This window comes from Myiozetetes cayanensis, unplaced genomic scaffold, assembly GCF_022539395.1.
Source record: "Myiozetetes cayanensis isolate MyiCay16 unplaced genomic scaffold, myiCay2020 scf12, whole genome shotgun sequence".
Lineage (NCBI taxonomy): Eukaryota > Metazoa > Chordata > Aves > Passeriformes > Tyrannidae > Myiozetetes > Myiozetetes cayanensis.
The window spans coordinates 5,376,589-5,401,574 of record NW_026086826.1 but is presented as its reverse complement, the minus strand read 5'-3'; the positions used below and the strand labels follow the sequence as shown (position 1 = coordinate 5,401,574).

Below are 24,986 nucleotides of genomic sequence, written 5' to 3'. Positions count from 1 at the left end.
CGGGGAGGGTGTTGGGGGGGGAGGTTGGCGGTGGCGCGTGCACGCGCGCTCCCGCTGCCGGCGCCCCGCGCACACGGACGCGCTCCCGGCGGCCGTCCCGGAGGTGAGGGCAGGGCGGGGGTGGGAGCGGGGAGCGCTCTGAGCCCGCAGGAGCCGCCGGGCGGTGCGGAGGGGATGGGCGCTCGGCTTGCCGGGGCTCCTGGGGGCTCCTGCTACCCGCAGCCGGTTTAGTTATTCCCCCAAGGTTTAAACCGCTGCGTTTCACACCCGGTGCGTTTTTTTATGAAATAAAGAGCGGCGGGTCTGTAAACTCCCGCGGCGGCGGCGGCTGCTCTCCGCTGGAGAGGGAAAAGAGCGGGCAGAGGGTGGAACGGGCGTGTTCCTCCTAGATGCGACCGCCCTAGAGAAGTCTCTTACTTTCGTGCGTTTTTCGTCTGTAATAAACCAGCGAGACGCGTGAGCCCCCCCCCGGGGCACACAGAAAGTCCGCGTGGGGTGTGGTTTTTGGTGCGTGTTATCCCGGCCGGGGTGACCTTCCGAGGGCAGCGGGACAGCCCCGGTGACAGCGCGGCTGCTGGCATCGGCACTGCCCGCGACAGCCGAAACCCGCCCTCGAGAGGGGTCAGGTTTGCTTACAAACAAGCCACTGCTGTTGTTTGGTTGTGGTGGGGTTTGTTTGTTTGTTTGTTTTCTTTTTGTTGTTTTTGGTTTGTTTTGTTTGTTTTTCCTTTTATGAGCCTGCTGCTTCTAAAAGCCTCCTTACCTTACACAGTTTTATGTCTCGCAACGAGCTCGGAAAGACTGGTGTGTATTCTCTGATAACTTTTTTTCTCTCTCCCCCTCCCCAAAACAGAGCTCCTCTTCATGCCTTCCAGGTGCTGGATGGAAGCAAGGCAAAACACACTTGCAGAGCTGAACCTCTTCCATTTCTAAAGGTATTTGGTTTTGGTACTGGCAGCTTTCCAGGTAGTTGGTTTGGGTGCCTTGGACCCTAAGTTTCTTGATGATGATCTTAAAGGTCTTTTCCAACCAAAGTGATTCCATGACGTTATTTCATGGTTTGAATGCACTATCTGTAGTCCCTAGATGCTTTCAAAAAGGCATTTACAGCTATGAGAAATTTCCTCTCACCTTTCAGTACCTTCCTGGTAACAAATGTTAAAACACTGGTACAAATTTTATGTGACATCAAATGTGATAATGCAGTGGAGTTTAATGACTTTTAATTTTAGAGTTGAAAGTACAGATGAAGGGAAAACAAAGAAAAATCCAGTCTTGCTTTAAACTTAAAAAACACTTTTAGTTAGATTAACTTCTCCAGACAAGGCTGCTTGCTAATATGGGTGTATGTTGTGTAGCTTTTTTCCCAGTGACAAATGCGATTATCTGAGTGATCGTTTGTGGGGTGTGGAGCATGAGCAGGAAATGCTTATCTTGCATCTGTATGAAATTAAAAGTTGTCTTCTGAGAAGTTTTTCTCTTTGGTTTAGACCAGCAAGGAAGCTGTGGGGGGTTAGAGGAGCTAATTGAGAGACAGTCTTCTGAGAGTTATTGTTGTCAGATACAGAAAAAAGTAAGCAGCTTGCTGCTTACTAAGTGGCCCTCAGAACTTACACTGTGTGTCTCCTGAATTTAAAAGTGCTCTAGGAGCTGGAGAAGCTTTAAGTACTTCAGTCAAACTACTATCACAAGGAGTTTTCTCCCTTAGAATGTGTGTGACGGAGTTTAAAATAACCTTGCTGCCACATTCCTGCTGCGCTGTGATGGAAACTCTTAAATATGAACTGTCTGCCAGTGGTCAGTAGCATTAAATATCCTGTTTCACTCTACTGGTTGTGGAAGGAGGGAAGATGGTTTTTTTTTGCAATAACCAGTGTATATTCCGTGTTGTTCCTGACGAGGCTCACCACTCATTTGTTTGATATCCCTGTGAAATACACTCTGTTATATCCTCTCATCCATGTGGCTGCCTTGGAGGCATCTTATGCTTGAAAAAGAAATTAAAAAGATCACAGGGTGGTTTTTAAGCCACCTTCAGTTCTAATATGTTACCCTTACTTGTTAACTCGTAGCTGGGTCAGGACACTTCTGTTGTTTGCCTTTGCCTTTCCAGTGGGGATGATAGCAGTTCTTTCTTAATGATAGCTAATGATTTTAGAGAAATGCATCTGTGCCTGGGGAAGTATAGGCAGGCTTCAGGAGAAGATCTCGTGCACAGCATGTGTGTTAAAATATGCTACTTTCTCCTACAGGAAAGGGAAGACAGTGCTGTGTGCTCTCCTCTCCATTAAGGTTCTCCCTGCTTCCCTAATGGTAATCATGGAGGAGAATTTCTGGTGTTCCTTTTAAAAGTGTTAATGCTCATGTGTTTTATTGAGGAGATGTTGGAATGGTTTTAAGTTCCTCTCCCTTCGTGGAGAATCCAGATTAAATGAAACTGAAAGTTTTATTTTAGGTGGGATGAGAAGGGAGCTCTGACAGCCAAGGATGAACTGTGGCAAAGTAGTGCAAAGGTGAAGTAAGGGTACTCACTTCTTACATTTGAAATCAATATAGTTAATGCAATACACAATGAGTATAAAATAATCTGTCTCTTGATTTGACACACGACTGTCATAAAGAATTGGGCATTCTTCCTCTTCAAATTGTATCTCTCTTGATGTGTAACATTTACAAGCACAATTAATCACTATGTAGTTACTTAGTAAAGGTGTAGCTTGGGTTGTTCTGAGCTTCCTGCAACTGGCCAGTTTTTGTGGTATCAGCACCTGCTGAGTGAGTTCTGTTTCATTATGAGCCACATCTACAGGAATCAAAGTGTTGATGGAAAAGGGAGGGTCCAAGAACAATGGGAGACACTGAGTTGGGAGGAAAATTAGACTGAAGTCTATTTCCATTTTGCTTCTTTGTCCAAAACTCTGGATGTCCGAAACTTTAAAGTGGCTTAACTTTTCTGAGTTCTGAGCAGCTATTTTTACATGTGAAATGTCAGAGTCACAGGTGTGTCATGTGTATGGAATCAAAGGACGTGATTTTAGCTGCGGAAAATACTTTCTCATGCTCCTGGTCTGTTGGGCCCTGTTTGGATGCCTTTAAGACCAATTTCAAGATTTGCTTTCACTTGGTGCCTTTGTGGCTGCAGTCGTGGTGCTCTGTCTTAGCAAAGTGTTGAACTGGGTTAGGAATATGATAATTCTTGCCCATTAAGAGTAATTCTGTAACTTATGTCTAAACTCGTTATGGTTCTCCAATGGTATAACAGCAGGAACTAGTGAACACAGTAAAATTATGGGAGTGCTGGGAAAAACACTGTACTTTAAATTTATAATGTGCAGGGGTGTGCCCTTGCTGTGTGCTCATGTGAAGCCCAGCACAACAGGTCCTTGCTGTGGCTTGAGACTCTTGAGACCTGAGCATATATAATGATGTTTATGTGATTTCTGGATGTGTGATTGTGTTTCTTTCCTGGTGCAGAACGACCTGGCTCAAGCAAGACCCAGTTTTGAAGCAGGTGGTGATACCCAGACTCTGCCTAAACTGCTTTCTTCCACTGAATTCAGACACACAGGCAAGGTATCATCTTAACAGAAAAAGGCACCTGTGCTGTGTTCTCCTGTACATGTGGGCTTGTTTTCCAAATATACTCTGGCTTCCTTTGGGAGGCAGGTTAGAAGGAGAGGGGAGTTACATCTGGGCAGTGGATTTTGGCATGTGTGTATCTGGAGTGTTAGGAAGCAAGATGAAAGATGATTTGAGGTCTGGATGAAGGGAAACATGTGGTGATTGTTCCTTTTCTTCTTCTCTTGGCTTTGTTTGTAGGTCTTCTTTCCAGTAAAAGGGAAAGGCTGTAACTGCCTTCCCACACAGTCTCTGAATAATGTGTATGTTAAATATTGCCTCAACACTGAATTACAATCATGATAATAAAATTCAGGCCTTCAACAAAACTGCAGCTAAGACAGAAACTTGTTCTCTTTTTGCTTACAGTGTGGATTTTACTGGGTTTTGTTAACACTGTGAGCAATAACCCTAAACTGACTGGAGAAGAACAGATCAGAATTTGAACAGTTCCCTTTTTCTTCAGCTCTTGTCAGACCACAAGTCAGACAGGAGGTCTTGGAGAACAGTCTGATGGTTGTGGTCAAGAGAGATGTAAGAAATGCTTTTTATCAAAGATTTTGCTAGTTTGCCCTGAACACCAAGTAATGTTCTTCTCCCACCTCCCTACAACTCATCCACAGTAGATTATAAAGTGGGTGGGCAAGTTGTTTTTGGGGGAAGCAGGTGCTCAGTGATTTTGAAGTGACAGCAGTTAGACACTCATCTTGCACCTGATGTGTCCATGGGCCATTTCCCTCCAGAGCACTTCACCCAGTCTCTGAGCTCTCTGTCTGGCAGAGTGAGCTGCTTCAGAGCCCACAGTGTCCTTGTCACCAGAAGTACTCCTGCAGCGTGCAAAACACCCCAGCGTTGCTTGGATGGTTGAGGCACACTGTCTTTCAGGGTCACCAGAAACTCTTTGGTTATACAGTCACAGAAAAAAAAAAAAAAAAAAAGGCATTTCTTTGAAAGCTTGGAAAATCTCTAAAGCATTTGGCTGTGCTGAGGACATTTTCTTGTAATACCAGCTGTTGCTTAAGCACTGGTTCATTACAACAAAGTGAGTAATGAGAGGGAAGCTGTGATACCTTTAAAGGAAAAACTGTGTTGACAGAAGTGAACTACACAGTGATGTGAGATAGCAGACCAGAACAATAAGAATGTAATACAGCAAACATTTCATGCTTCAGTCAGATAGCAAATTTGGTCAAGACTGTAGGTTAAAAACATTAACTTTTCAGTAATTTGGTTTCTGTATACAAGGGTAGTGAACTTCCTGGTTTCAGGGAAGCAGTTCTCTGTAATTTAGGAATTGAGTCAGACTAAAGAGAATTGAAATAATGTAGTGAGCTATTATACAGCTGACTGTAAATATCATAGCCAACTGGCAGAGTACAGGAGGCGGTTGTGAAGAAATATGACAGCTGTTCTAAGATACAGGATTCACATCCTGTTTATTTGCTAATTTTTAGTCTGTTACAAGCTCTGAAACCGTGATACTTGAAGTAGAATAGAACCTGTCAAGGTGTGACTTGGAGAAAGTCAGGTCATTAAGATGATTTGTTTGACACCATGTGGAAATCCATCAACTCCTTCAAGCAGAGCAGCCCAACCTCTGAGCAGCTTCATGTGTCATTTCAGTCCCAGTCCTGATTAACTTCTAAAGGAGGCTGAATTGTAAAAGAGGAGATCTCTGTAATGCTAGCCTTCTTTTTGTGTTAAAATGTGAAACTCTATATGTCAACTTGAGTTAAAAAGCTATTTCTTCAGAAGTTGGTAAAACGTGCTTTTATATTACTGTATTTAAGAAGTCACATATGACACCCATCATGATGATTTCTGAACACATTCTGCCTAAGACTTGAAAATGAGGATATATTATTGTCAAGGGGAGAGGACTCTCAAAATACGTTTGTCTTAAATTTTCAGACGTGTGAGTTCCAAGTGACGCTCACAGTAGCTATTACTGACAGATATTGACAAGAAAAATGCAATGGAGTAAAGAAGAAGTGTTTCATGGATTGGTAGATTGCTATGTAATGTTTTCTGCCATGAAGCTTCTCCTGTGTTTTATGAGCACTTTAGAAACAGTGAAAGGTGGAAAACCTGCTGTTCACAATCTCTTAAAAGAGAATTGACAGAAGTTTCTTTTGTCATTCTTGTTCTTAGGACTTGCTCTTCTTTCGTTACCAGTGTTCTCATAATTACACTATTTCTATGGATTTAGTTATTTTTTTGTAGTATGAGATCTTTAATAGTGAATTCACTCAGAAATCCTGCTGGCTGTGAAATGTCTTACCAGCACTTTACTGCTGCCTTGAAGACTTAGAGCTGAGATTTTAAACTGTTAGGGCCAACTTGGCAGGATGTGACTGCTGTGGTGAAGTGCTCATGTGAGAGTAGTGTGGAATCACTTTCTGGAGATTTATTAGCTGTACAGAGTGTATGGCAATGTTTTTATTTAGGCCTTCAGTAACAATATGTGGGGGTTTTTTTCTACTTTGTTATCTTCCATCAGTGAATTATTATCTCTGACTAAGCTCTTGTACTATCTGCAGCTAGTAATGTGGGGAAAAGAAATGTCTAGATGCCAGTAAACACTGCTTGCTTTGGAGTGTAAATTATCCACTGATCTGTGGTTTAGAAATGCACATTATGGTTCTGTGAGAAGTAGTTTTCTTTCTGGCCATTTGACAGCATGAACTGACCTAGATTGCTCCTCTGACCTGTTAACTCCTGTGGTTGCATTTTCTCTGTGTGGTTTGAAACTTCCCCACACCTTCTTGCTGTTTCGAAGGCTCATTCTCTTAAGCTGATTTGAAAAAAAAAAAAAAAATCTATTTGTGAAAGCACAGAATAGCTCAGAGATCAGTGCCCTTGGGAGGGCTGTAAATGCTATCTGGTATCAGGGCATGTGTTCTGTTGTGGGTAGCTCGTGGTGGTTGTTGATGAGGTTATTGCTGTGCTTTGCCTTACTGTGCTGTGAGAGGAGGTCTCAGTATAGATGCATGGTTGTTTCCTCCTGTTTTCACATTAGTTCACCAAACCTCCCCAGAATCATTAATTAGCACCCAAACTGGCTTTTTAGGTGTCCTCTGATATTTAGAGGAGAGGTGCCAGCCTGTGATGAAGACAAGCAGAGAAATGTTTGGATAGTTAAGAACATAAACACACAAGAGCATGTGCTTTTTCTCCTAAAGTAACGGATTTGCTAAAGTCACCTCTATGTTCTGCCACACAGAGATGGTCAGCAGTCAGCCTGTCCCCATAGCAGACAGTGGGAAAAGGAAAAAGAAAAAAAGAACCAGAGCCACAGATCACGTCCCTGGGAAGTTTGAAGGTCAGTGGCAATTTATAAGCTTCAAACTGTAGTGGTCTGCTTTGCCTCTGCTGTTTTTCTCGGTTTTGTTAGCTAAACATTGCTTTTTGGAAAACGTTATAAGCTGACACTTCTGTTTTTCCTTATCCCCCACGTTCTGGACTTCAGTCTCTTATTTTGTTTTTTCCTCTTAGTGATGAAATCTCAGTCCTATTCATAATCTGGTTTTTTTTGTGGGGGGTTGGGTGGTTTTGTTTGTTGGAGGTTTTTTTTTTTGTTTGGGTGGGGTTTTATGGGTAGGAACAGTGCTGATGTCAAAATGATTGAATTGTTGTGAGCACAAATAATGTGATGCATGGTCAGTAAAATATAGTTCAGTTAGACAAAACTGGCCAGTATAAAACTTCTTGCTGACCAAGTAGCATTGTAAGGTACATTGCAAATAAAGCTGGTAGCAGCCCTCTAGGTTTAAACCTTAAAGTCTTCTAGGTTTAAATGTTCAAATTTAAGTTATACTTAAAACACTACCTCTGCAAATAGATTTTGTATGGTAGGCATTTTTATGATCACGGAAGGAAATGTTTTCCATCTGGAAAAAATTGTTTCCGAGTTTTACATAAAGACAGGGAAGTTGGCTGAGGCCCTAGCAATTCTGAGATATAAAACATTTCTTGTATTAACAGAATTATAATTTTGATTCTGGAATGAAGTTTAATTTTAATTTTCCTGGAATTTGAAAGAGGGAAGTGAAAAATGAAGCATAGTTAGGACTGGCATAACTGCTTTAATACCGACATAAATCTGAGGGATGCTTATCAGATGAATAGCTCGTCTTGACGTTATTCCCTGAAATGCTTTGACTGATGTGTCCTTTCTGCTGGCTTTCTTTGGCAGACTTGTACAAGCTGACTGCTGAGCTGCTTGGGGAGGGAGCATATGCTAAAGTTCAGGGTGCTGTCAGCCTCCAAACTGGGAAGGAATATGCAGTGAAAGTAAGTGCAGAGTAAAAGCAGCATCACTTCTGTCTGTAACATGTCTTCTCCCTCCTGGTATCTCAGTGAAAACCTGTAACAGAGTGGGTGATAGCAAAACCTTTTAGGAAATTTTTGATGCTTGAAATGAGCCTGTTTTTGTAACTGTTGAGATAACCTGTCATCTTAAGTGTTGTGCCTCCAGAGTGAACTGTTGTATCAGCTGCAGACAGAAGTCACAAACAGTAAATCACTGTGTGATGTGTGATCTCAGGGCAAGCTTTCCTCTCGTGCCCTGATTTGGTTTTAGTCCTGCCTTTACCTCTTCTCGTGAAAGAAGAGGCTGAGTCATTATACAGCATGGCCCACCAAACAGTGCAAGCTTTTGGGTGCTACTCTGAGTTTAGAAAGCATCAGTTACTGCCACTACTTCATGTAAAGCTACCTCTTATTTTTAGATAGAACTAAATCTTCTGTAATATCATTATGTTAAGTGTTGGGACTCACTTACAGATTTGGGGTTATCCTGAGTCCCCCATTTAACTACAAATAGTAGCAGTAGGGAAGCTTTATTTTCAATAGTATTCAAAAACCATAGGCACAAAATTTTAATTCCCTTTAAAAGTCTAATTCTATAGATGCCGTCATTTTGTCTGTAAAATTTGTAATGTCTTTGTAAAATTGAAGTTGAAAGTCTGAAATAAACAAACCTGTGCATTCTGAATTTGATGTGATTAGATACCAAGTCCCATGTAGTACCAGTGAGTGGTTGCCTGTTCTGCACCAGAGAACTCAGGGTGTGAAAATGAGACACTAATGCAGGATGCAGATGGTGGTGATACTTGTGGTGATGTCATGAGCTTTCAGTTTATGTTGCAATCCTTCAGCCTTGGCCTCTGTGGAAAGCCCTTATTCTTGTCCCCTCTCAGCCTGAGGGCTGTGTGAAGGAAGGTGACTTCTGATGGCAGTACTGAAGGGCTCTGAGATTGAATGTATGTTTGCTTTCATACATTTAGCTATATTATTGGGTCTCCATAAAGTTTGCACTATGAACCAAACTTTAATTTTGTGGTGAATTTGGTACTTTTTGCTTAAATGCTTCTAATGACAAATCTCTTCTTTTTTGACTGTTCAGTGTCTGATGTGACTCGAATCTGTTTCTGTTAGCACTCAAAAGGATATCCTGTTCTGCACATTGCAGAGCTAAAATGAGGCAAGAAAAAGCTCGTGGTAACTGGTCAGTGGCTGTGCAACATGTGGATTTAGTTCCTGATTTCTCTTTTCCTTCCAATGCCTTCCAGAGCTCTGCCGACTCTGCTCTGCTCTGTAAATAAATGCCAGTTGAGAAATTAAACAAACAAAGGTGGACTGTTTATCTCAGGTGGTCATGCCTGGGATTCAAACCTTGAAGCAGTTACCTAATTCCAGAGCTACATGTGTAGTTCCTGCAGTCATTTTTCAAATATGAGTTCTTAACTCCTTTCACAGATCATTGAAAAAAATGCTGGGCATAGTCGGAGTCGGGTTTTTCGTGAAATAGAAACGCTGTACCAGTGTCAGGGTAACAAGTAAGTATAGTTTTGTCTTTGTTTACTTCAAGTACCTTAATTATTTTTTTCAAATTTTTAAGCCTCTTATGCGTGGCAAGGTTAGGACCTTTGCAGGTGGTCTCCACACCAGTTGAAACTTAGATTTGACCTAGTCAAAATAAGAATTTTTCCTCCTCTTACCTGCAAAATTTAGGGTGACTATTTACAGGTTAAATTTATACAACTCAATTAGCAGCCAGGTCAGTGTAGCCTGAATGTGCCTCAGTGATGAAAGGCTTTTGTCCAAATGAGAAATTAACATTTTAATGCTCTCCCCTGTGATTTCACCATCAGCAAAAGCTGACCTGATACCAGCTGCTTTTGAAAGGAGGTCTTGCCATACCTTTCCCTAATGTGTGGCTCATCTTTCTCTCTGTGTCAGCCCTTCTGCTTTTGCACTGGAACTCTTAGATCAGCCAAAAGCTAATTTAGTTCTCATTTTCATGTGTGCTGACTTCATGTAGCCGCAGGATGAAGCAACTTTAAAGCTGCTGCTTGTGTCTGAAGAGTGGGTAAAACTGTGCAGGCACTGGCAGCATGCTCTGAGAGCTCTGTGAAGAGTTTAAGCCAGTTCTGAAGCTAGTTTTGCATGTGGCTGTTAATCTAGAATGTATACAACAGCTCTTATCTGTATTACTATCGTGCAGCTTAATTGAGCCTTTTTTAACAAATTCATAATGTAACTTACAGAAAGAATTTAAAAACAAACTTGTTTACCAAACTCGTGGGTTTTTGCTGTGCTGTAGGGGAGCAGATTATACCTGTTCTCTTGTGAGGTTAAGAGTGTATGGTCATCCAGTACATCACTGATAGAAAAACTCAAGCCTTCACAACCACATGGGGAATTTGGGGTTTGTATGTACTATTAAGTGTAGAAAATTCTGACGTAACACATTTGACATTCTCAAGGAAGCATGGGGTGTTTGTAGTGCAAAGACTTTACGTGAGCTAAACAGGACTTAGTCTAAAAATGGCAACTAAGGTGCTGGATTTAATATCCTGTTGACAGATGCCTGTCTCCTTTGAGCCCTGTGTGTTTTGCTTTGTGATTTTCAGAGAGAAAGAATGCCAATTTAGTTATTTTATTTAATTATTACTGCCTTCAGCACAAATGCAATGTTTTAAATTATTAAATACAACCTATTACCAATTCCTGTGAAGTGAGCAGCAGCAGAATCTCACAGTGCTGTCTGATTTTGGTGTTAGGCCTGTTTCCTGCACTTAAATTTCAGCGGGAGTTGAAAATGTGGCTTTAATGCCATGGACAACCAAAGCAACTTGTTTAACTAGAACTCTTATTTTTGGCTATTTCTGGCACTTCCTAATTATCCATGCTGAAACTCTTTATTGCTGTGTGTACACTCAGTGCTTATTTTTTCCATTTCCCTTTTTTGTTTGGTTTTTGTTTGTTTGTTTGTTTGTTTATTTTTAAAGGAACATTTTGGAGTTAATAGAATTTTTTGAAGATGACACAAGATACTACCTTGTCTTTGAGAAGCTGCGAGGAGGTACTGTGCCTTTGTTCATTGAATCATTTTGGTCCTGTTTGTCTCAGTGTTTTAGAGTAGCAAGCAAAGAGCTTTTTTTGAAATGCTTGAGAATTTGAAGACAAGAAGTAGAGGAAATATTATACGAAGCTCCAAGTATGGTTACTCTTGAATATTGATGGGTCTGGTCATGCATTTGCAATCCCTTTCTGTAGTTAAGTGATGGAAATGCCAGCTCTGTTAAAGTGGAAGGTTTGAAATACAGTTAGTAGGTCATGGTACCTTCAGGCAAGGGGAGACACCCAGTATGTCGGGTGTTATGCACGATCCTAGTACAACATTTATATACCCCAGTAGTGTTCTCCCTTGATGTAGGATTGACTGTGTTTGCTGAAAATCATGGAGCACTGTCAGGAAAATCATCTTGCTGCTGTAGTTGGGAAGCAGTTGTGCTTGTGGGTGTTTGAGGGCCTGTCCCCTGAGCGTGAGTGGTCACAGAGCTCCAGCACTTAACGCTCACCCAGGGAATAAGGAAGCTGCATCAAGCACTTCATGGACTTTCTCACATCTGTCTGCATTGAGTATAATTGTGGCACCCACTAATTGCATGGCTGTGCAAGACCATGAGTTAAGCATGGCCAACCCTTCAGAGAAAAATGGAGCTTCTAAAGGAGTGCACTTCTGTCCAGAGAACATCATCTATTGTCTCTGATCGAGAAGGTTTCCAGTAGCAAACTGTGCAAGAAATACAAATTCTTTCTGTGTAGATGGAGAACTGTTTTTAAAAGAGATGGATGTGTGTTTTTCTTGAGTGAAAGCTTTTGTTGACCTTCTCTCAAAATTACTGTGTCTTTTCATTGTGTTTTCCTCTAACACTTTGTCTTAATGCACAGACTTCTCTGACAAATTAGCTGTAATAGGGCTTGATGGAGATGAATCTGTATTTGTTTGTTTTCTCATCTCCACATCCTTCCAGTAGTTAACCCTATTCTTAGGCTGTGAGACTGTGGTTGTCATTGTACCTGCAAAGCTACTGAGAGGATAATAAAGCTACTCCTCCTTCCCTCTCTTAACTACTGCTTTTATAGTGGTACTCTAGGGCTGAGGCTAGGTTTGCTCTTGGAAAAAAATGAGTATTTGAAGTGTTAGCTATGTGGGTTTCACAAAAGAAATAATGGAAATTAGGTGCTTCTGATGGACTACAGATTCTGATGTGAGTGCCTGGCTAGCAAGAATGAGAACATTAATCTTCAATGCAAGCCTTACTTTAGTAACTCCAGTCTTGGAGACTGATGTTACTTACAGTGTTAGAGCATAATTTGGGCTTTTCATTTTCAACTTTGGCTTCCTGTAGCTGTGGTAGCTGAAGGAGCTCTGTGTTCAGTTCACTATGATATGCAGAATCCTTTTAATATCCTTGTCTGACAGCATTTTATAATCGAAAGAGTTAAAATCCAGCTGATTATACTGAAGTTGCATGACTTTAAACTATTTCCACCCTTCTTTTCTCCCTCTAAAATATGATTTGGGAGGTGCTACATAGTGCTTTCTCTGAATGCTGGAGGGGTGGGAACAACTGCTATTCTTTCTCTGTGAGAGTTCTCTATGTGGGCTGAAAATGAAATCAGTAGAATATGTTTTCATTGACATTGATATAATTCTTACCTGAGAGAGTTTGAACATCAGCTCTATTCACAAAGGTAATTTGAAATAAACCTGCTGAGTGAAATGAGCACTTCAGGTGGCTCAGGATTGTTTCCTGCAAAGTGTGGGGTCTTTTCCACAGGGATGGAAACATTGAAGAACTGTTACTGCTTTCTTAAGGTTCAAAGAACAACTCTGCCAGGAAAACCCTTTGAAGTCTACACTTTAAGAAGTCTTTAGCAAGTGAGACAGTAGTTTTTTTTTGCTAGGGAAACTTTTTGTATTTGAAATCTAATAACCTGGTGTAAAGGGGCCTTCCTCCACCCATCTGACACAGCAGTCAGGAGTCTTTAGTCCATCTCTCTTCTTTTTGACTGTCTTTCCTCTCCCTCTCTGAATCCTTGCTGTGGAGGAGTAGCAGTAGCATTGATGTTACACCAATAGGAGTTACCTGATGGGATATTTTCTTCCACATCTAGAACAAAGGAATAAAAATGAAATCACCTGAGACAGAAAATGTTTCATGTACTGGGTCCCATAACAAATGGCAGTTACTTCTTGAATTTCTCTGCCTGATTGCTTTTACAGAATACCTCTCTCAGTAAGAAAATGAAAGGCAGTAGTAAGGCTGTTTTAGGGGTCTTGGATCTCTGTGGACTGCACATAGTCAGTTTTTTAAAGACATTTTTAATCTTTTGAGAAGATTGAATGAATTCACTTAAGGCAGATAAGAAATCAAACCTCCCTTTATTCTTTGTTGAAGGGATACCAGTGGGGCTCTGCCTGCAAGCTACCAGCACTTCAGTGTGTTCCAATTAGAGATGTCCTTTGTCAGATTTCATATCCTTGGGCAAATTTTCCCTTAAGTCAGAGTGTGAGCCTTACCTTGATGTCAGTGGGAAATTCAGTGTGTATTTAAAGGTCGAATCTCTTTTTACTTTGATGGTGTGGAGGCACAAAATGTGTGTGCTTGGCTTTCAGTGCAGGGTTCCAGTGGTGACAAAATGAGGAGAGTTTGTTTGAGCATGACCTGGGGTAGGTTGGGTTTTGCTAAAGTGCTCATGTACCCCCTTAGCTGATGTCTGAATTTTACTAGGACTGTTGGCAAGTCTTTACTGTCCCAGTGTGTGGAAAACAGACCAGTCATGTGCTGGGGCAGTAAAAAATGATTGCCTTTCGTGCTGTGCTTCTACTAGAGAGCCACAGTGTTTCAAAATTGTGTTCTAGCACACTGAAATGTGGAAGCTGCTCAGCTGGACCATTTTCTTCTTACTCATTCCCCTGCTTGGTCCTCAGAAGTTGCCTGCAGTGAAAAAGGCTGTTACGAAATACGAGAAATGAGGTTATGGATTCGTGATACTTGGAACTAGTTCAGGATTCATGCTGAGGTTTTCCCGTTCACCTGTTGCTCTGGCAGGTTCCATCCTGGCCCATATACAGAAGAGGAAGCACTTCAACGAGCGAGAAGCCAGCAAAGTGGTGAGAGACATTGCCTCTGCTCTGGATTTTCTTCATACAAAAGGTAAGAGCAGGCTGCCTCCATCTTTGCTAGTCGGTGTTGTACACTTAGGTTATGAAGCACATTTATCTGTAAGTAGTCGGCCTTTGCTAGCGTTTCTATTTACAGCAATGCCAGATGACTTAAGCTGTTTTCCTCTATAATATTATTTTCATAATGTGGTATTTTAAGTAATTGGCTGTGGTAGGATGGTATAGCCTTTTCAAAAAGAAAAGTTAAATCATCGTCCAGGGAGAATTAATATTAGGGTTGAGTCTGTTTGCTTGTTCTTGTTATGTTAAGCCACCATGTAAAGGTTGTTCAAAAGGGAGCTAATGTTCTTTTTAATTTCCTCCTCTTTCAGGTCTACAGAGATACTTTGCTGTATTTATTCAGAACTTCTGCTGGTTACAAGACCCATTTGTTTGTAGTAGCTTTTGGTCTCTACATTTAGACGCCCCCCCCCCCCCCCCACACTGTTAAATTGAGAGACCTACAGTGAACGATAGTCCTTGTTTGAAGCTGTCCTCATTTCATTTGGAATTCGCTGAGATTTAAAAGCAGTTCTGTTTGTAGAAAGGTTTTTTATGTTAAAGTGTTTTCCTGCTGCTTTTTCTACTTGAGAGTACTTTTGTTCCATTTCAAAATTTCTGTGTGTTGTGGTCATCCCAGAGTATACGTTCGTTGTGATGGATCCCTTTGAAGCCTTTCCTATGTCACGATTATTTGGCCTTATGTCACGACTATTTGGCCTTGCAGCTTCACTTAATGTCATAGTGACTCCCTCTGAGTAGGATGGCATGTAATTGGAGGCTGTGTTTATTGGTTATTTGTTCTGATACATTTTTTCCTCTTCCTGTATTTTGCTCTTCTGATTAGACAGGCAGATCTCAGCAGATCTACGTTTGCTGCCTAAGTTTTTTAACACTGGCCCCAGTTCCATGAATGTTCAGTTGCAGGCTGTGCTTGTACATCACAGGACTGCTTATGTGCTATGTTGGAATCACAACACTGGAACTTCATCAGGTTGAACCCATTTAAAAGAAAAGTGTAGCAGTGCATAGGTAATGAAGTGGTAAACCTGAGGAATATGGATCTTGTCACGTGTTGTGACTGTTAGGAGAAGTTAGTTTGAATGTGGAATACAACCTTAGTTTGGACTAAGATTTTTGGTAATCTTCATAGCCTGTCTGTGCAATAACTCAACTTTAAACCTTCATAGAAGGTACTCTTTGAATACCTCTGTTTAGAAGATTTTGACTTTGAGATATGGGGCAGATAAGGAACATCAAACTTAGGCTGAACCTATAGAGAAATTCTTATTTGATGTGTTAGGGTTTCTTAACAGCTGAAAGTCCAGGTACCTTGTTCAAGGAACTTTAACACTGACTCAGCTAATATCTTTCTGTAGTTCTCTCTCAGGTTTTAGTCTTAATTCCTCTTTCCCCAACCAAGAGGAGAGTGATTCATTAAAATGGCTGTAGAGCAGCAATCTAATTTCTTGTTGTTTGCTGTGAAGTGGGGCAGAGGGGACATGGCTTGCAGAGTCGGCTACAGCAACATCCCCTTTCATTTTATTGTTCTCGTTATGGTTCTTCCCTGTGACATTAAAATAATTAGCAAGTAGCACACACAGCACTGAAGTAAACAGGAAATTAAAGCAGTTTTATTGCACAGCTTAATGGTGAAGCGCTATAGCTAAATGCTTCAAAAAAAAAAAAAAATTGAATGGGGACAACTAATTCTTTTGCCAGGGGTAGTTTAAAACTCAGCTGGATGATAATGCTGCCTTACACCCACTTGGGATGCGTGTGCTTTATTGCTAATAATCCGCTGGAGGAGTGTTTGAAGGCAGTTGTTTTCTCAGCGCTGCGTGCGGCAGCAAAATAAAATGTTACATAATCGGACGTTTGAATTCACACAGTGATACAAAAAAGACGGTTTTGGCAAGCCAGGCCAACTGTTGGGAGTTTTGTCAGCCTCGTTGCTGTAAATGTCAGCACAGGCCATCTCGGTGGATTCCTTGTGCCATCTCCTGTGCCGGAGCGGTGGGAGCTGCGTCATTAGGAACGCTCCGATTCCGTTAGATCAGTGCTGTGCTGTTATGTTTTGAAGTCGTGTCTTGTGGACTGTGCTGAAGAAAAGACATTAAGAACTCCCTTACCTAGAGTTTGGTGGGATTTTCTTTCTCGTACTCTGAAGTGGTATGAGGTGTGCTTGGAGTGTAATTTTTTAAATCAAGGCTAGAGTGCAGTTAAATGACAGCCGAGCTGCTCATTTGATTTGATTTTTTTTTACCGCTCATTTTCTACCTTCCAATTAAATGGAAAACTACCAGAAATTCTGTGTTTAGGCATTTGAAGAACTGCTTTGTCAACACAGAACCACCTTTGCATGTTAATTACACGGATAACTTTGTGCTTCCCTGTTAGGTTTGCTTATTCTGATAGCAGATGAATGAAGAGGCCCTTTGGTTGTTTTCCTTTAGCTGTTTCTTCTTCATGTCCAACTGAACCTTTAATTTTTCTATTGCTTCAGCAATGAATATGTACCTCAAAGGGATATTTTCATCTGGGAACTCAGGAGTTTTTTGCAGGGGAGAATGTCTCAAATATTGTCTGTGCTGGTAGGAGTCCAGCAAACCACCAGTTGATCCATCTGGAAAGAAGACCTTAATGTAAAAGGCACAAAAATCTTATGATTAAACTGTGTAAACAAGTAAACTTTCCTACAGGTTAGTCATCTTAACAATCTGGTTTTAATTAACATAATTAATTTGGGCTAAGCCAAGAAGTTCCAGTGTTAGCAGGTTCTTATTTGCTTGCCAGACTCTCACGTCCAGTTAAGGATGATAAAGGTATAGCAGGGTACAACAATGACTTTTAACAGATACAATTAAATTATTGTATTTAAGAGGACAGGTGTGTGTAGCATGCTCAGACCTAGATACTTCCCAGACCACCTTCTAATAAAGAGAAGTTGTGAGAAATAAAGCAGCAGAGTATCCTCTCTAATATACATTTGTACTCTCTGTTTAGGTATTGCTCACAGGGACCTGAAGCCTGAAAACATCCTGTGTGAATCTCCAGAAAAGGTGCTGCTCTGGTCTCTTAACCTTCTGCTGTATTTTTTTAACTTGGTCTCCGAAAAAAAGTCCTTGTGTCTTTTCTCGTCTTGAAAACTTTTGAACTCATTAGTGAACATCAACTAAATTTAACAGAACTGAAGCTTAAAAGAGGCTAAATTCTTCTTTGAGCTGTGAAAATGTGAACATCTGGCTGAGAGATAAAAAGCCAACTGGCCTTAGAGAGGTCATGGCAACTACAGCCTTATCACCTCATCTGTTCTGAGCCACTGCCCACGTGGACAAGCAACATTTACAGGGCAGCTGGTCACATTATGTGACCAGTTCCCAAAGTGCCTTGGTGTGTACTGACACTTGCCTAAACAAATAAAAAAATAATGCAACAGGATCAGATGCTGGCAGTGTGGGCAGGGGAGGTGAATGGAATGAGTGGAAGATAGCTGCGAGAGGCTGGGTTTCGTTTGGTGCTTGTGTTCTATCCTGGGATCTTCCACTTCATACATGGGATACTCATATGTATTGCATGAATCCCAGTCTTCCTGACCTTTTGTTGTTTTGTCTTTGTTTTTAGATATCACCAGTAAAAATCTGTGACTTTGATCTTGGTAGTGGGGTGAAGCTGAACAGTGCGTGTACTCCAATAACCACTCCCGAATTAACAACGCCGGTGAGAGGCCTGTTGTGGCTTTGTGCTTTTTTGGCTTTGTTCTACCATAAACCAATTTTTCTTACCTCCTGAGGAGAGCTTCCAAAGGACTTACTGCCACTACACCCAGTGGTAGATAGTTCATTTCAAGTGAGTGTGTGTGTGTGTGATAAAGACTGTCTTACTTTCCCAGTCACAGAACAAATACACAGAAGCACAGGAGCTCATTGTATTAATTCTCATGTTGGCCAAGAAGGGACACATTGGTCCTGCTCATCCCTTACACAATCAAATGAGGAAGCTTTTCATGCACATTTTTTGTGTGCTTTAGGACAGAGTTTGAACTAGTTTTGTTTTCATTTCCCCATGTTTGGGTTCTGTAGCTAAGACCCATGAGCCAAGGGGAATGCAAGCTCTCTAATCAGTGTGTGCCTTTATAATATACTTCAGTTTGAAAAGCTACAGTCCTATGCTTTTGTCATTACTGTGCAAGAAAAATCTGAGCAGTGTTCAGGAGTCTTACAGAAATCACTGCCTGTGATACACTTGTTTACTTTCTGAAAATTCTGATAACTAATGGAGAAGATCTAAAAACCTGAAAGATGTAAATTAGTATTTTGACCTTGTATTAAAGGATCCCAGTCATATGGAACAGCTAATGATGCTGCTAAAGAACAGTAGCAACTCCTTTGCCTTCTCTTAGGTCTCTGTACTCCCTTACACCTGAAATGTGTTAATTTTTTCCTGTGCTCACAAAATGTTTCAAAGCTCTTGGTCACTCCTTAGCAGGAATGCATCAACTGGGACTTGGCTTGACAAAATCAGACCAGCAGTGAAGGGCAGCAGTAAACTTCAGTAGTCTCTGCTGCCTGATTCTGCTTTTAGACCAGTCCAGTTGGAATAAAGAGGGAATGATAACCCTGAGTCTTGTTTTGATGTGACCCTCCCTTTGAGAGGTTGCTTGATTTCGGTTTCCTAGTGTGGGTCTGCAGAATACATGGCACCTGAAGTGGTGGAAGTGTTCATGGAGGAGGCCACGTTCTACGATAAGCGGTGTGATCTGTGGAGCCTGGGAGTGATCCTGTACATCATGCTCAGTGGTTACCCCCCTTTCGTGGGCAACTGCGGCACAGACTGTGGCTGGGACAGAGGAGAAGTCTGCAGAGTTTGCCAGGTGAAATGGGCATGTCCTGGGCGTGTGGGAGAGCACAGTTTACCCGTGAACTTAGGGTGTAGGACTTGCCATAATGTCAGCAGTGGGGAGCTGTGTCTGTGGGAGGATGGTGTGTCACTGAGAAGTGAGGGTGGTAATGTAGAAGCTGAGTGATGTCACCTTCCCAAGTAAAGTCAGGCAACTGCCTCTCTTTGTACCTCCTGTTGTGAGATCTGAGCTTCTCCTCATCCTCTCCCCCACCCTGCAATCCTCCTGTGCTCTGTAATGATTGCTCTTGTTTATGGTAGTCACAGGAATTCCCAAGATGAAGTTTGAGCCCCAGGAGAATCACCATGCAGGGCCTGAATTTATTCTTTCTAATACCTGAGTACATTAGTTGCCCTCTTATGAGGGGGGTCAGGAGGGGGAAGATGTTTTCAGCAGATAATTGTGCCAGATTGTGGCCATCTTAGGATGCACTGAATCACTGTGGGGCTGCCTGTCGCTCTCCATTGCCTCCATAAGGAGACTGGATGGTTTCAGTTTGCACCCTCCATCTGAGGAGTCCTCTGGTTGCATTGCATTTCAATTTTAATATTTTTCCATCACTAGAACAAGCTTTTTGAGAGCATCCAGGAAGGCAAGTATGAATTTCCTGACAAGGACTGGTCGCATATATCCTCCGAGGCCAAAGATCTCATCTCAAAGCTGCTGGTTTATGACGCCAAGGAACGACTTAGTGCTGCTCAAGTTTTGCAGCATTCATGGGTTCAAGGAGTACGTATTCCCCTTTATCTTTAGTGTTATTCTTCTTCCAAAGTCACAAACAAGCTGTTCCCTGTCTCTGAACTTCTAATAGATCCATTGTGTGTTTTGGTGCTTGTATCTTGATTAATTAAATGATACACAGCGGCTTTATCCTTTCTGTGTGGTAAATATTTGGTTGAATCTGTCAACCTTTAAGTGTTTGTTTTGGGTTTTCTTAATTGTTGCTTTGTGCATTTTAAATGGCTTTCTTGTGAATACCGAGCACTGCAGTACACAAATTATTGTGTTGCTCTTTAACACAGCAATGCAGAATGCTGGTAGATGATACAGTTTTAAAAGAACAGCAATGTCCTCTTCTGCTTCAGTTTCTTGTTCAGGAAAGAAGGAATAGACCCTCTGGAGGGCTTCCAAAGCTGTAGTCTTATACCTGCAAGCTGTGAAATCTCCTTGTGAGGGGAGACATATTATGAAATACGTTTTGTAAACAAACAGGGATTTGTAAACCCTCAGTGAATTAGTTTATATGCAATATCTGTTAGTTGTAAAGATTTGGGGGAGTCACCTGATTTGTGGCTCTCTTGGGAAAGCTTTCTAATATGTAAGTAACTTTTCTTAACTGCTTCTTCTAGCAGGCTCCTGAAAGGGGATTGCCTACCCCTCAAGTTCTTCAAAGGTGAGGTTCATTTTTAAATATCTGTAAACTTGGCCAGGAATAATTACTGAAAAATGAATGAGAGCTAGGAGCTGACAAATCAGGGGGTAACATCCCTGGTTGAGAATGGAACTTCCCAAATGTGCAGCAGTAATTTTGTTAAGAACACCAGAAATATCGAAGCTTTGAATTTTCTTTATGATCTAATCTTGCTTGTTTGTGGGGAAAGCATTAGAGGGGATTCCTGCAGTGCAGTGTTAATCTTAGACAGGAAATAATGATGGTTTTGGCGGTTTGCTGCCCAGGAGGGAGAGAAAAAGGCATAAAGGCGTGTGTTATCCAAAAAGACTACTTTCTGATGGGTGAATAATCATCATAAACAGACTCGGATCTGACTTTCGTTGTACTTGGTGGTAATCACAGCATCCAGATAACTGTGAGCAGGACAAGCCTCATTTGAAGTGATTTGATGTCAGATTCTGTTTGCCAGGGAGCCTGAGTCACACATCTCTGTTTCTGTTTCTATGTCTGCCATTTGTGATTCGAGGTGGTTCTTGCCATCAGAAATGTGTGTTCCTCAAGCCAGAGGTGTAGTTCTGGTGGTCATGCAGTCCTCTGAAGAATGACAGCAGTATTGCCCCATAGGCTCACCCTTGGATAACATGTAGGAATTAATCACGACATCTCAGGTGGCTTCCTGGGTTTACACTGGAAGTCCTTGGCAGAAGGAGGACTAGAAATGTGACTGTTTGCAAAACCCCCAGAGTGTTTATGTCTTGTATTGCTGTTCCTCTCAGTGAGGATAGATGCAAACATCAGCCTGTCATTTTGCCTGCTCGCGCCGATGTTTCCACAGGAGAAATAAACCTGCCGGGAAACGGCTCTTCTGATGTGACGAGTAACCAGCTGGAAGTGACTGGGTGCTGTGTTGTAACTGCTTCCTCCTTTTCCCTCGGCAGGAACAGCAGCACCAAAGACCTGACCCTCTTTGCTGCAGAGGCCATAGCCCTGAACCGCCAGCTGTCTCAGCACGAGAGCGAGCTCAGCGCGGAGCAGGACGGCGTGGCCCACGCCGTGTGCTCCATGAAACTCTCCCCTCCCTCCAAGTCCCGCCTGGCCAAGCGCAGGGCGATGGCGCACGCCACCAAAACCACTGACCTCCAGCCAGCCCCTCATAAAGCCTTTTGAACTTCTCTCCTGCTACGGATGGCGAGATCGGTCTGTGTTCTTATTTGGATTTTCGGCGCCGGTAAAAGCTCCTGACACTTTGATTAGAAGCTCGCTCTTGTGATGTGACTTGTAACTCTAAGGGGACAGCTTTTTTATGGGAATGTTTTTTGCCTGTCAGATTCGGTGCATTAAGATAATTTAACTGATCTTTTTAAACTGCAGAAGATGGGTTCGCTGCTGTATTACCTGAGGTGATAAATCACTAAGTTTTCCTCATTTTCTTCTTAGAAGAGCACGCTTTAAAATGCAAACTTGAAAACATCAGGGATAAAAACGCTTTGCCTAGCAGAGCATCAAGCCTTTCCCTGCCAATGGCTGCTCTCCTTGATGGCACATCCTGAAGGTGCTGCTGCTATTCCTGTCAGCAGTAGGGACTGTTTTCAACCAACAGTGCCCCTCTCTCTTTCTGTAGACTCAGGAAATGAAGGTGGTGACTGGGTGGATCTCTGTCTGCATTACCTTCATTGGGCTTAAATTGAATGAGGATGATACTGTAAAGGTGCAAGGATTGCTCAGGCTTCTAGAGATGAAGAGGACTGGGTAGTTTTTTATGTTGTTGATAGATTGTGTGTCAGCATGTAGGGTAAAAACTGGGAGGGATGGGTTTTTTATCTGACATCTCTTTGCTCTTAACTAAAATGTGCTCCATACTGTCTCTTTTTTAATTTTCTGGGGCTTGATGTTCATTATGTCCCCCTCAAACAGTTACATTCTTAAATCTGATAACCACAGTATTTCAGACTGTTTATGTAACAGCTCACATTTACTGTTAAGTGGGTTTTTTAATATTCATGTGGGGTTTTATTATATTAAGTCTATCCTAAGTTATACTTTCCTCACTGTAAACCCGTATTTCTCAGTGACCTTTTATGTGTCCTGTCTGGGCTTCCTAATGTGAATGGACAGAATTGAGTGAATTTTGGTGTGTGAATAATTTAGAAATACCAAATGCAGGGGTACATGTGTACAAAAATGGTGCTGCAGCCATTGTGTTCTGCCTCCTGCAGTGATCTCAGGCTGGGTGTCTGGATTTGTGCTCCCAGTTTTAGTACTGTGGTGCACCGGGAGTGCAGGAACGACTTGGAAAGGGTTCTGGCTGAAAAGCTGAAGATTTTGATTGACCAAGGGGAGGTGTCCCTGGAGAAGGACACGGATGTTGAGCACTTTCTAAAATATAAGCTGTGAAAATCGGGCCGCTAAGATGCCCGACATGATGCACCTTAACTTGCCAGCCCTTTCTGAAACCCTTTGCCAGGGCTTTGTGTGCAGAGAGGTGAGGAGGAGGCCCCCAGGTGCCAGCACAAAACCCTCCCAAGCAGGACAAGAAGGAATAAAGTAGCAGATGCAACAAGCACTTGGAAATTGAAAGGTCAAAGCTGAATGTCTTTGCATGGCCTATTCAGAGTGGTTTTACATTATCTTTTATCAGTGTGCATACGGCTATTTTTATACAACAGGCTGTATTTTGTGACTAATATTAAAGTTATTATTTAAAAGTTTTTATACATTGTGCCAGTCAACAAATTATGAAATGTATTTTGCTTTTTATATTAAAATGCTCTAAGTTATGCATTTAACACATTTGGCAGTTTTGTGTGGTTTTTTTCCTCTTAATTTTTGGTTCCACAGAAAAGAGAGAGACACTGCATTTAAGACAGTTTAAGTCTCTGAAGACTAATCGTACCTCCCTCTTCTATTGACTTGTCAGTCTCTGGTCTCAGATTTCTTGAGGCAAAATGAAGCTATGCCTGCATGGAGGGGCCTGAAAGGGAACCTGTGATCCTTTTACCTTCAAAAGAGATGAGCTAACTGAGTTCAGGAACTTATCTACACTGTTACATTTCATGTTCTTCCCTTTGATTTCTGCATGGAGCAAAAGTCCTGAAACTTGGCCAGGAGCAGTGGTACGGTGCAAAGCACTCTTGGATGGAGGCCTGAAGCCTTTGAGACTCCAGAAGTCTCAGCAGCAGCATTAGCATGGAAGTGTGAAAAGGGGGACTGCTTGCCCAGGGATGTCAGAGTCTCGTGGATTTATTCAAGCATTGGTAAGTGCGCCTTTGCAGACTCTGCTCTGTGCCTGCTGCCTCTCACTGGTGGTAGAAGTAGCCCCAGGGAGCAAGTTAAGGAGCAAAGACTGAAGCTGCTGGTGTTCCTGTATTCTTGGGTGAGCTGTTGGTCCAGATAGTCAGTCCTTTCGTCTCTTCCCTGCAGTCCAACATGGAAAGTGAATCCAGTGTATGTGTCCTGCACAGTGAGGAGGAAGCTGGCTTGCTAGCCAGATTTGCTTTCCCTTTTCAAAAGGGACCGTGGGAGGATAGAGTGAAACGTCCAAAGAAAACCTCAGCTCAGGGATATTCGTGCCATCACCTTCAGCAGGGGGAGTTGCAGTCTGGGTGAGCAACTGCTCTGGGCTTGCAGCCTCCTCCTGCACGAGAACACTTCAGCTGCTGGATGGGTGCAGCGCAAAGGATTTTGAGAAATGGTGTGAAACTGGAGGTGCCCAGCAGGACTCTCACTAGATAGTTACACTTTGCCTGGTGGTTCTGACAAGCCTTTCAGCTGAGGGCTCAGGGCCACATCTGCCCCTTGCACTGCCTCCACACACTGCCTGTTGTTAGAGCATCCTGGCTCCCCACTGGTACATCCTGGCAAACTCACCTGTTCAGGGCTTGAAGGTACCATGTCAGATGGTTCATTGAAGATCTAAAATCTGGACGTGCTTTTCCTTCTGCAGGGCAATAACCTCTGGCACAGATGGAGGCAAGCAGCGGGTAGCGGTAGTTGTCAGAGCTGTGCAACGCTGGGAAAACCTTCCCACGCAGGAAGGAGGCATTGCCTTAAGCCAGTTGTTCTGCCCTCATGTGTAGTCTAGTTTAGACTGGCTCTTGCAGAGCAATTTTTTTGTTTCTTTGGAGGTCTGTGGCTGAAAGTTTGTGGTGGGGTTTGGGTGGGGAAGGCTGTTTAGCTGGAGAGGTGGGATGCAGCACTCCCCAGTGCCCTGTGCAGCTCATGGCTTGAGTGAAATCTGAACAGAGCAGGAATCCCAAACCAGGTGGAAGGTCTCTTTATCTGTACTCACCTTCCTTTCAAAGGAAGTCTGCTGTACTCACATCACAGGCTTTTGTCTGAAATGTGCTTTAAAATGATCTGCTTTTCCTTCCTCCTGGGCAAGAGAGGTAGCAGAGAGACCTTATAGCAGTGGAACAAGAGTGATGTTTCAGTGAGGCAGGTCTTAGATCTTTCTTTGACTAAAAAATGAGAAGTCAGTTTCAGCTGATGGTCCAACAGGTGCCTATTTCCCTCTGATCTTTACCTTTCAATGAGAGTTCAGCTTTCCTCCGATG

General features: G+C 42.3%; 1 protein-coding gene across 7 annotated transcripts; it reads left to right on the top strand.

Annotated features, from left to right (window-relative positions):
* MKNK1 (MAPK interacting serine/threonine kinase 1) lies at positions 1-23,223 on the top strand. 7 transcript variants are annotated; one of them, XM_050307021.1, is made up of 15 exons: positions 1-103; positions 854-935; positions 2,253-2,313; positions 3,475-3,573; positions 6,842-6,940; positions 7,814-7,911; positions 9,379-9,458; positions 10,914-10,987; positions 14,028-14,132; positions 17,147-17,202; positions 17,765-17,860; positions 18,819-19,013; positions 19,605-19,769; positions 20,390-20,433; positions 21,372-23,223. In XM_050307021.1, the coding sequence occupies exons 5-15, from the start codon at positions 6,844-6,846 to the stop codon at positions 21,598-21,600; spliced, it is 1,239 nt and encodes a 412-aa protein (XP_050162978.1). In that variant the 5' UTR covers positions 1-103; positions 854-935; positions 2,253-2,313; positions 3,475-3,573; positions 6,842-6,843; the 3' UTR covers positions 21,601-23,223. The 7 variants fall into 7 exon arrangements, with proteins under 7 accessions (XP_050162978.1, XP_050162980.1, XP_050162976.1 ...); XM_050307023.1 differs by lacking the exon at positions 2,253-2,313 and having other exon boundaries at positions 20,393-20,433; XM_050307019.1 differs by lacking the exon at positions 2,253-2,313.
* The last annotated feature ends 1,763 nt before the right edge of the window (positions 23,224-24,986 follow it).